Source organism: Piliocolobus tephrosceles, unplaced genomic scaffold (assembly GCF_002776525.5).
Source record: "Piliocolobus tephrosceles isolate RC106 unplaced genomic scaffold, ASM277652v3 unscaffolded_30391, whole genome shotgun sequence".
Classification (NCBI taxonomy): Eukaryota; Metazoa; Chordata; class Mammalia; order Primates; family Cercopithecidae; genus Piliocolobus; species Piliocolobus tephrosceles.
Window position 1 is genome coordinate 768 of NW_022313634.1, and position 10802 is coordinate 11569.

The window sequence follows — 10802 nt, forward strand, 5'->3', positions numbered from 1 at the left end:
GCGCCTGCGCCCCCATCCTGCGCGCGCGCGCGGTCTCCCTTCCCAAAATGCGATCTTCGCCTCTTCGCACCGAGGTGTACGGACGCCAAACAGTGATGAAATGAGAAGAAAACCAATTGCCGGCCTGGGGAGGGGTGGGGGAGAGACAAGCGTCTCTGCGTGCGTCCGCCGCGGAGCCCGGAGACCCGTAATTGCACCAGACAGGCAGCGCGTGAGGGGGGGCTGGGCGAGGTCGACGCGTATAAATAGTGAGATTTCCAATGGAAAGGCGTAAATAACAGCGCTGGTGATCCACCCGCGCGCACGGGCCGTCCTCTCCGCGCGCGGGGAGACGCGCGCACCCACACCCGCCCCGGCTCCTCGCCACAGCCCCCCGGCCCCAGCCATGGAAGAACTCACGGCTTTTGTATCCAAGTCTTTTGACCAGAAAAGCAAGGAGGGTAACGGCGGCGGCGGCGGCGGCGGCGGCAAGAAGGATTCCATTACGTACCGGGAAGTTTTGGAGAGCGGACTGGCGCGCTCCCGGGAGCTGGGGACGTCGGATTCCAGCCTCCAGGACCTCGCGGAGGGCGGCGGCCACTGCCCGGTGCATTTGTTCAAGGACCACGTAGACAATGACAAGGAGAAACTAAAAGAATTCGGCACCGCGAGAGGAGCAGAAGGTAAGATCGTCTGCGCCCCGGCGGCTCCGGGGGGCCCCTCCTGGGGTTCGGCGCCTCCTCGCCGCGGACTCGGCCCCGCGCGCCCCTCGCTCTGCACATTGGCGGCGCTCGGATCGCCAGGGTAAGGCCCGGGCCCGCCAGGCTTTGCCTAAGAAAGAAAGGAAGGCAGGAGTGGACCCGACCAGAGACGCGGGGAAGAGTCTCCGGGAGACCGGCCGGGGGTGCTGGGTGGGAGATGTGGGGGGGACCCGGGGAAGGTCGGAGCGGGGGCCGGGGGCGTGGACGCCGACACGGGAGGGTCCCGGGCTGGGGTGGATTCGGGTGGCTCTGCCTGAGATATCTTTTTCATTTTTTTCCTTTTTTTTTTTTGACACGGAGTCTCGCTCTGTCGCCCGGGCCGGAGTGCCACGGCGCAGTCTCGGCTCACTGCAGCCTCCGCCTCCCGGGTGCAAGTGATTCTCTTGCCTCAGCCTCCCGAGTAGCTGGGATGACAGGAACCCGCCGCCACGCCTGGCTAATTTTTGTGTTTTTAGCAGAGACGGGGTTTCACCGTGTTGGTCAGGCTGGTCTCGAACTCCTGACCTCAGGTTGATCCACCCGCCTCGGCCTCCCAAAGTGCTGGGATGACAGACGCGAGCCCTCATGCCCGGCCTGGGGCCTGGTAGCTTAGGATGTGGATTTTGTGTCTCTGCCTTCCTGGCTTGTATTTACGGTCACCCAGACGCAGAGAGGAGCTGTCTCCACGCGTCTTCCCAGCGCTCAGCGCCCGCCCGGCTCCCCGAGATCACGGGAAGACTGGAGGCTGCCTGGTAGGAGACGACGGGAAGGCCCCGGGTCAGCTCGCTTCTGTTTCCTTGAAGGAACATTTTCTGCATTTATATTTTTTCCTTTGAATCTCAAGGCTTGTTTTGGGTGGATCCATAAAATCCACTCCCCGGCCCGCAGGTGACCGAGATCTGGATGGGACAGGCGAGGGGCCCGGGGAAGCTGCTGGCTTCGCGGCGCGTCCTCACTCAAGGCTGTCAGAGCGCAGCCGGTTGTGCCGGGAGAGGGGAGCACAGACCGGGCCCCGGGGCTCCCTTCTGGCCTTTTCGTCCTGAAACCTCAGGGGCGGATCGCCCCGTGGTGGAAACATCAAGGAGGAAGAGGCTCAGACAGAGTGTCTGGACCTGTGGATCTGTGTACAAAGAAGACGACTGGGCGCCGTCCCTCTTAAGAAGAAAATGGGCCATGGCTGTGTCAGAGGCGCAGCTGGAGACGGCTAGGAGGGTCTATCACGTTTCCAGTACAAAGAGGTAGAAAATCCAGTCTGGGCTTTGGCTGATACCCAGAGTTGAGGTGCGAGGGGGTGAATTCGCCAAAGGTAATTGTTCCTGAGACTCTGGCGGGGGCTACCTGCTCTCCGGGACCCTGCATCTTGGGTGTGCAGTGGCACCGTTCTAGGGGAATTCGCCTTGTTCTCTTAGGATCGACCAGATCCTGCTTCCCGACGTCCTGACTTTGTCAAAGCACAAAGCTGTGGCTCCGGTGTACAAAGCAGTCCCGGGTTTCTGTCCCTCTAAGACGCAGGAGCCCAGCCTGCCTTACCTTAAGGGGTCGTCCCTACACACTGCTGCGAGGGGCCACCCAGCGCTGGAATTCATCTAGAGAGAGTTGGCCTTCCTGGACCCAAGGCTGGGAGCGACTTGAGGGCCTGCGTTTAATTTAAGAGGGTTGTGCAGTACCCAGCAGGCCGGTTCTGTGGCGTGGCTTTTTAACCGTCCGCCCGAGACCCTGATTTCCGCCTCTAGCCTCCTCTCTCTTCTCCCCCTGGCCATGGACCGGGGACAGCAAAGTGTCCTCCAGGTCTTTCAAAGGTGAGATGAAAATAAAGACCAGGCCAACGACCCAGGGCCACAGGAGAGGAGACAGAGAATCCCGGCTACCCTTTGCCCTTCGCTGGGTGCAAAAAGTCCCCCGGGCACGACTGCAACCCGTGCTGGTATTTCTTCATCAGATCCACCTTACATGGAGGTTGGAGGGCAGGAGAGACGGTGGTGCTCCCCGGGGGAGCCCAGAGTTTTTGAGAACAGCGCGTCCCCGCTGAGCCTGGGAGCCCGTGGGGTTCGCAAAGCCTGCGGGTGCTTGAAGGACTTTGAAGGCCAGTTTGTCAGCTGGGCTCAATTCGTGGCGTGTTCAGACTTAGTGAAACCAAGCAGGGAGAGCCGGGGCCGTCTCCAGGAAACGATTCGCTTGCGGGAAGGAATGGAGTGTTCTTGCAGGCACGTGCCTTTCAGGAGGTGAAAGAAAATGGGAATTCCACGTTGGAATAAGTGTCTAGGACTGAATCCAGCTGGGGGCGGGGTGGGGAGCCCTGGTGTGGGTGGTGGAAGGAAGGAAAAGACAGAACAGGGTACTAGCGTTTCCCCTGTTCCTTTGTAGACACGTTGGATTTGTCAGCTTTGCAAGTTTCTTGGTTGCAGTGCTTCTTGGAGACTGTTTCCAGGCTGAACTTGCAAATGTCAGCCCCTTATACCCGTGACACCAGGGAACATGTCATTCGGGCGTGGGGTGCTTTCAACCTGCGCCCAGCAGGCCCGAGATAGGAACAGAAGGGCCGTTGGAGATGCCACTTCCACCAGCCCTGGGTTGAAGGGGAGCGAGGGAGACCCGTTTTATTTAAACCCCTGAACTTGGTCAGGGGCTGGATGTGTAAAAAATTGGGAAGGAAAGTCTTTTCACCTGGAAACGCTTGAGGGCTGACTTTTCAGCCCTTCTGACGCCCCCCCTGCACAGACAGACGGGTCACCATTATTGGAGATGAGAAAGTGCCGTTTTTGGCACCCTGGTGGGTGGGTGCGTGCTGGTCAGAAATAGGCTCTGGGTAGGGGCCCCTTGCTCCGCCAAATCCCGGAGGGACCCCCCCAGCCCCACTGCGCTACAGCGGTGGCCATAGCGTCTCTCTCCGTGGGTCTAGACTCTGCCACCCGCCCCGGGCCCTCCCAGTGTCCTTCCCGGGCGCCCCGCCGGGGACTCCACCGTTGGCAGCTCTTCCTCAAATTCTTTCCCTTAAAAATAGAATGTGACACCCCACTCCCCAAAAAAAAAAAAAAAGGTTAGGTTATGTCAACAGCGGGGAAGTGGATAATTGAGGAAACGATTGGGAAGCGAGGCCAAGAAAACGACGTTCCTGCAAAGCCCAGGTTGTTGGGAAAGAAGCGAGTTCTTCTCTCCCCGGCTTTTGCCTTAGGGACCCCACGCAGATTTTGCGTCAAGGAGCATTTGGTTTTCAGGCCACCCCCCCCCCCAACTTTCCACCGCGGGAGGCACGAAGGGGTTCGCCACGTGGCGCAAAACCTCCCCGCACTGCGCGCCACGTTCTGCCTGCGCGGAGAACCCCGCGGGCCGTGCTGGGGGAGGCGGGCGCGGGCGGAGGGGACCCCGGGGGCCTTTGGCGAGGCGCTCCCGGCCTCAGCCCTGTGCCCTCCGCCCGCCACGCAGGGATTTACGAATGCAAAGAGAAGCGCGAGGACGTGAAGTCGGAGGACGAGGACGGGCAGACGAAGCTGAAACAGAGGCGCAGCCGTACCAACTTCACGCTGGAGCAGCTCAACGAGCTGGAGCGGCTCTTCGACGAGACCCATTACCCCGACGCCTTCATGCGCGAGGAGCTCAGCCAGCGCCTGGGGCTTTCCGAGGCGCGCGTGCAGGTAGGAACCCCGGGTGGGGGGGGGGGGGGCGGAGCCATCGCCTGGTCTTCGGGAGCGCACGGCACCACGCGTACATCCACCTGCGCCCCGGGCCGCCGGCCTCTTCCCGGAGCGCGGGGAGGTTGGGGTGTGGGGCGGGCTGGGGCTCCTGGGCTTTTGGAGACGCCTGAGGCCTGTAGAATGAGCTCATTGGATTCGTTTGCACCAAAGGCAAACAAATATACATACATATGTGAGACACATCGCAAATAAATATATATGTTATACAAATATATATATTGTATGTATTATATATATTTGTCCTTGGTGCAAACCCACCCAGCGAGCCCGCATATCGGCCCCCTGATGCCCTTCGGTTCCCGTGGGGTTGGTAATAAGAGTCCACACATGCAAACAAAATTTCCCTCGATTTGACTTAGGAGATGAAGCTACAGATACGGTTCATGCAGAGCGTTTTACCAGATCTTTCATTGAAAAAAATGTATCTGTTGGCCCCTGATGCCTTTGCGTCTTCCCGCGTGGCTGCATCGAAAAGGCTTCCTTAGGGTGAAAGGAGAGGGGTGGCCTCTGCTCCTAGGTGGTCAGAAATAGGGTCCTCCCTTTCCTCCTCTTTTAGCCCCGTTGTTTCTGTCTCCCTCCTCCCCTCTCCAGCCAAGTGCTCTGCTACATACCACCCCCTCCTCCCTCCGGCTGTGGGGAGCGCAGGAGCACGTTGCGCATCTGGATGAGCACAGACCATTAGCGGGGCACGGGGGGCTCCCCAAGGAGCGCGCTAAGTCACGGAGTCCCCTCAGACGAGGCACCCGGGGTCGGGGGAGGCCTTGGGTGTGCGCAGAGGGACGCGCGGGCAGAGGCTTACTGGGCGTTGTAAACATTAAGTTAAAGGTATGAATTTATTTTCTGGGTGCTGGTGGGAGAGTCTCCAAATAGCTTTTTTCCAGCCACTGCCTGACAGGACAGCTTCCCCTGGAAGATCAAGTCGTCTAGTCCCTTTCTCCTGGTTCTGGGCAGGACAGAAAGGCCGGGAGGCAGAGACAGAGAGAGACACCCGTTCAAAAATAAATGAAATTAAGATTGCCGACCAGGGAGAGACCGATTACAAAGCCCAAGGCGTTCAAAAGCAAAGGAGACCAGGCGTTCAAAGACCAGTCCCGTAGGATTGGTGATGAGGTCAACACGTTTCAAACACCGCTTTGCCTGGATTTTGCTTAGGAGACGAACGTACACATGCGTTTGATGCAGAGTGTTTTACAAGATCTTGAATTTAAATATATACGTGTATACACACACACACACACATATATATATATGTTTTGGTCCCTGGTTCCCTTCGCTTCCCGTGGGATCCGTTATCGGTCCACACATTCAGACACAAAACTTGAGCAGATGAAGATGCACTTGTGTTTGACGCACGGTGCTGTATAACCTCTTTCATTTAAAAAATACACTTTGGCTCCTGATTCTCCTCCGTCTTTCCCTGTGGCTGCGTTTAAAAGGCCTCCCTAGGATCCTTACCATTAAATAAACAGTCCCCAGGCCTCTTTTCTGAGAACTGTAGTCCCCCTCCCCCCCAAAAAACGATACAGCCCAGGATGGGGAGACGTTTTGGTGATTCAGAAGGACGGTGCCCCTTGTCAGGACGGCTTTCCTTGCTGTCCACCCCTCTCGCAGAAGATGGATGGGACGGCCCGGGATAAATTAATGAAAAGATTAAAGTTTCGCTAAAGGGGACACCAAGTTTATGTCATCTCCTGGTGTCTGCGGTGCCTGGGATCCGTAGTGTATCCCGGCCCTTGATGTACTGTTTCGATAAAAATAAATTACTTGTAATTTAATTCCACACTATTTCTTTCCGTAGTCTATTACCGACTCGCACCTCAGTCCAGTCGCAGGAAATTGCTCGGTGGGGTGTGTACAGACCCCCCTGAGCGCGCCCTAAAATAAAGACAGATGCGGGGGGGAGAAGCCAGGGGTTATCGATTCAGGGGTGGCATGAAAATTTAACGACGGTAAATAATCATAAAAACAAACATGGGAAGAGGATAAAACACATCATTTTCTCTCTCGCCGCGGGGGAAAACATCATCGTCTCGTAAAGGCAGGCGGGCTTGGAGTCGTCATAAAAATCAATTAGTTCAAACACGGACGTCCCGTGGAAGGACGGGGACGGGACACAAAATGAACTAGATTTTCATCCCGTGTCTCTGTGCGAATGGTTGGATAATCTCTTCCAGTACAGCCCGTCCCGTGCTGCGAGCGGATCGCGTTTCAATTTAGGGTGGAAATTTGCTGTAAATAAATTGAGCATCCGATGGAAGCTGTACCCGATTAACCTTTTATTTTTAGCGTCGCCCTGCAAAGTCATATCACCCAGCTGTCAGGGTTCTAATCGAAACTTATGAGACCGCGGTGAGGGGCAGGCGGTAATTTAATTACAACAAATATCTTCGGCTTTATGGCGCAGAGCTAAATTAAATGTCATTATTCAATGTCTGTAATGGAAATCAAAAGGACAGCGTTTGTGAAGGAAAGCAGCGAGCGGTCCTTAATGAAGAAATAACTGTCTAAACCAGTGTCACCCACTTCACTTACCATATTCAGGCCTAATTGGAATTGATCGTGAATCACTCCAAGACTGATTTATTAGCACTTAACGCGGCAGCTAATTCATCACTTTTATTCTTCATCATCTTTTTTTTTTTTTTTTTTTCTCCTCCCCGTGTGGAACGAGGCTTTCCAGGTTTCAATAGGATTCTGTGGGGGTTTCTTGCGTGTTTGTTTTTTTGTTTTTATTTAAATGCCCTCTTCCAGAGACTTTGGGGTGGCTGGCTGGCTTTCCGGACCGTGTAGGAGACAGGCTGAGTGTACCGGGAGCTTTGACCGGCACATTCGCAGTCCCCTGCAGGTGCAGGTCTGAAGGGCGGCTTTGGAAAAGGGGGAGAGCGGTTGTGTGTGAATTTCAGTCTCAGCCCCAGGCGGGGGCCTTTTTTGGGGAGGCGGTGAAGGAAGATGACTTTGCTGGGACACAGGATCAGGTTTTCTAGGAGCGTCGCAGCCTGGCAGGACCCACATTGGAAGGTGGGCGGGAGGCTCGGTCTTGGGTTCCAGACCCAAATGCACGTGGTGTTGTAGAGACTGTGGCCTTCCTAGGTGCACCGGCCCCCCAGGCCCTGCACAGTGGGGTCTGGTGCCTGCGGACCGAGTACGTCTTTTGCCCACAAGAGCTGGAGCTACCGGGTTGCTCACCACCTTGGCTGAGGACGTCGGTCTTTGTGCGAATTGTTTCTCTGAATTATTTCTCCTAGGCAGTGACGGCCGTGTCCGTCAGGGTGCAGGTGGACCTGCCACGGAAAACCTGTTAGGAGGAATTAAGCGACTCAGACTGTCAGGGAGGCGGTGGTGGGGGAGGGGACGGGGAGGGGTCCACAGTACTAGGCGTAGCCTAAGCTCCCTGCGTTCCCCCAGCTGGTCTGGCTGTGGAGGAGGGGACTGTCCATCCTGGGAGAGCGGAGGAGGCTGGTAGGAGGTGAGAGGAGGCGGAATTCGTCCTCAAATATTAACATGAGACCTGTGTGGATTTCTCCAGCCTCCTGGGGGTCCCCTGCTCTGTTGCACTCAACTTCTTCATAGCTTCCCCCAACACTCCGAAGTCCTCAAAGTAGCCAAATGCCCCTCTGGCCGCTGTGGCAAAGCCTGCCATTCTTGGGGTCCCTCTCCGGGATGTGCGTAACCCTTGGTCATATGCGCGGGACCCCATCAGCTGCCCAGGGCTTCCGAGGAGGCCGAGGAAGGCAAGACGTTTTCTGGGCTTGGTGTGTCCAGGGTTAGATTGGAGAAGACGCTGCATTTGGAGCCCTTTGGCCATCTGGTGGCCTCCTCGACCTTGGTGGCTAAAGTCTGAAGGTGGCAAGTCACGTTCTCCGACAGGGTGTACAGGAGTTGGGGATGGGTGCCCACACCGAATGCTGGAAAGTTCCAGAGTCCACTTCCACCGTCTCAGAACTCATTTGTTCGACTTAAATTCATCAGTGACGATGGACAGGTCTCACTGAGGCGGGGCAGGGAGAGCTTTAACCTTTTGCAGTTGTAGGCCGGGCGCCGTGGCTCACGCCTGTCGTCCCAGCACTTTGGGAGGCCCAGGCGGGTGGATCGCTTGAGGTCAGGAGTTCGAGACCAGCCTGGCCAACATGGTGAAACCCCGTCTCTACTAAAAATACAAAATTAGCCTGGCCTGGTGGTGGATGCCTGTAGTCCCAGCTATTTGGGAGGCTGAGACTGGAGAATTGCTTGAACCTGGGAGGAGGAGGTTGCAGTAAGGCGAGATTGCACCACTGCAGTCTAGCCTGGTCCAGAGAGCAAGAGTCTGTCTCAAAAACAAAACAAAAAACAAAACCCAATTTCCAGTTCTAGGCTGGTGTTCAGGCTCATTCCTGTTATCCCAGCACTTTGGGAGGCCGAGGTGGGTGGATCGCTTGAGGTCAGGAGTTCGAGACCAGCCTGGCCAACATGGAGAAACCCCGTCTCTACTAAAAATACAAAAATTAGCCTGGCCTGGTGGTGGATGCCTGTAGTCCCAGCTATTTGGGAGGCTGAGACTGGAGAATTGCTTGAACCTGGGAGGAGGAGGTTGCAGTGAGCTGAGATAACGCCACTGCACTGCAGCCTGGGTGACAGAGCAAGACTGTGTCTCAAAAACAAAAATCAAAACACACAAAAAAAACAAAACCCAGTTTCCAGTTCTGGGTGGCCAGTTATGCAGGGTTGGAGACAGAGGGGCGGCGAGGGACTGGGGACCCCCACTGGTCACTTCTGGACTCCTAGAGGTGCAAAGTGCTTGGTTCACCCTCACAGGAAGGTCCTCCCTGGCGAGGCTGGGCTGGGTTCGCAGGATCCCACATCTCTTTCTGCTTCCCCCACAAGGTTTGGTTCCAGAACCGGAGAGCCAAGTGCCGCAAACAGGAGAATCAGATGCATAAAGGTGGGTGTTGGGACTGGGGGGACCTGAAGCTGGGGGCACCTGCTTGAGGATGGATGGGGGGTAATGAGGTGCTGACTGCACCCAGGACCACCACACTGACACCTCCTCCCTTCTCCACAGGCGTCATCTTAGGCACCGCCAATCACCTAGACGCCTGCCGGGTGGCACCTTACGTGAACATGGGAGCCTTAAGGATGCCTTTCCAACAGGTAGCTCGGTTTTTCTTCCTCTGAAGATCCCGGGGGACCCGCCACCCCCTCCCCTTTTCCCCTACTTGCTCCCCCATCCTGATACTCCCAGCCCCTCCCTCCCCCTGCAGACTTCTCAGCCGGCCCTCAGAAAAAAAATCAGTGGCTTTTCCAAGGAGGCATTTACAGGCACCTTGACACGTATTAAATCAGGCTGGGCCAGGCAGGGTGGCTCACGCCTGTCATCCCAGCACTTTCGGAGGCCGAGGCAGGTGGATCACCTGAGGTCAGGCGTTCGAGACCAGCCTTGGCCCACGTGGTGAAATCCCGTCTCTACTAAAAACACAAAACTTAGCTGGGAGTGCTGGTGCACACCTGCTTGCTGCCTGGTTAAGAAGGCTGGGATGCCTGCGCCTCGATACCAGAGGTGGAATAGACATCCACTCCCTTTTCACCACCCCCCCGCCCCGGGTGTCCGAGGGCCTGCAGCGTCTGCCTGGACCCCGGGCTCTGCACCTCCGAGCTGGAGACCCCCTACTCAGCTCCCAGCTGACTTTGGAGTGAGCAGCGTTTGGGTTCCCAGCGTGGATTTGCGGCTTCCAGGGAGTGTGGAGGGGGGGGTCGGTCGCGGAGCCCAAACGTCCCAAAGGGGCCCCCTGCTCTGGCTTGGTCTGGAGATGGGATGGGGGGAAGCGGGAAATTGTGTGGAAGGAGGGTGCATGGTCCCAGGACGAGAGAGCGCAGCGCCCAGGTGTGCCCTGCCTGAACGCAGCCCAGCGCCCCTGCGCCCCCATCGGTCCCTAATCTGGGGGTCGGGATCATGCGCGGGCGGAACGGGGTTGGGGGGCTCTGGCAGGGCGGACGCGTGGCCTCTGTTCTTGACCGTTTTATTCCAAGGGGACAGCTGGGTACCTGGCTTTGAGGTGGGGGACCGAGCCCACTTCTTGTACCTTCTCTTGCCGACGGCAGGACCCAGTGAAATTAGGCCGTTAGAGGCCGCAGGCCTGCCAGGTTTTGTGCACCGGAGCTCTGGGGACCTGGTGTCGCCGGGAGAGGCTTGCGGACCTGGTTACCCGGGAGAGCCTTGGGGACCTGGCGTCCCGGGAGAGGCTTGGGGACCTGGTGTCCTGGGAGAGGCTTGGAGACCTGGTGATCCGGGAGAACCTTGGGGACCTGCTGTCCTGTGAGAGGCTTGGGGACCTGGTGTCCCAGGAGAGCCTTGGGGACCTGGTGACCCGGGAGAGCCTTGGGGACCTGGCGTCCTGGGAGAGGCTTGGAGACCTGG

The 10802-nt window shown here is 57.1% G+C and overlaps 1 protein-coding gene across 1 annotated transcript; it reads left to right on the forward strand.

Moving 5' to 3' along the window:
- Positions 1-385: 385 nt before the first annotated feature.
- Positions 386-10747, forward strand: SHOX (short stature homeobox; the record flags this gene model as incomplete). The annotated part of the gene is made up of 5 exons (XM_023198021.1): positions 386-662; positions 4143-4351; positions 9272-9329; positions 9450-9538; positions 10529-10747. Coding segments are annotated over exons 1-5 (852 nt in total), but the record flags the coding sequence as incomplete, so codon positions are not given.
- Positions 10748-10802: the final 55 nt, after the last annotated feature.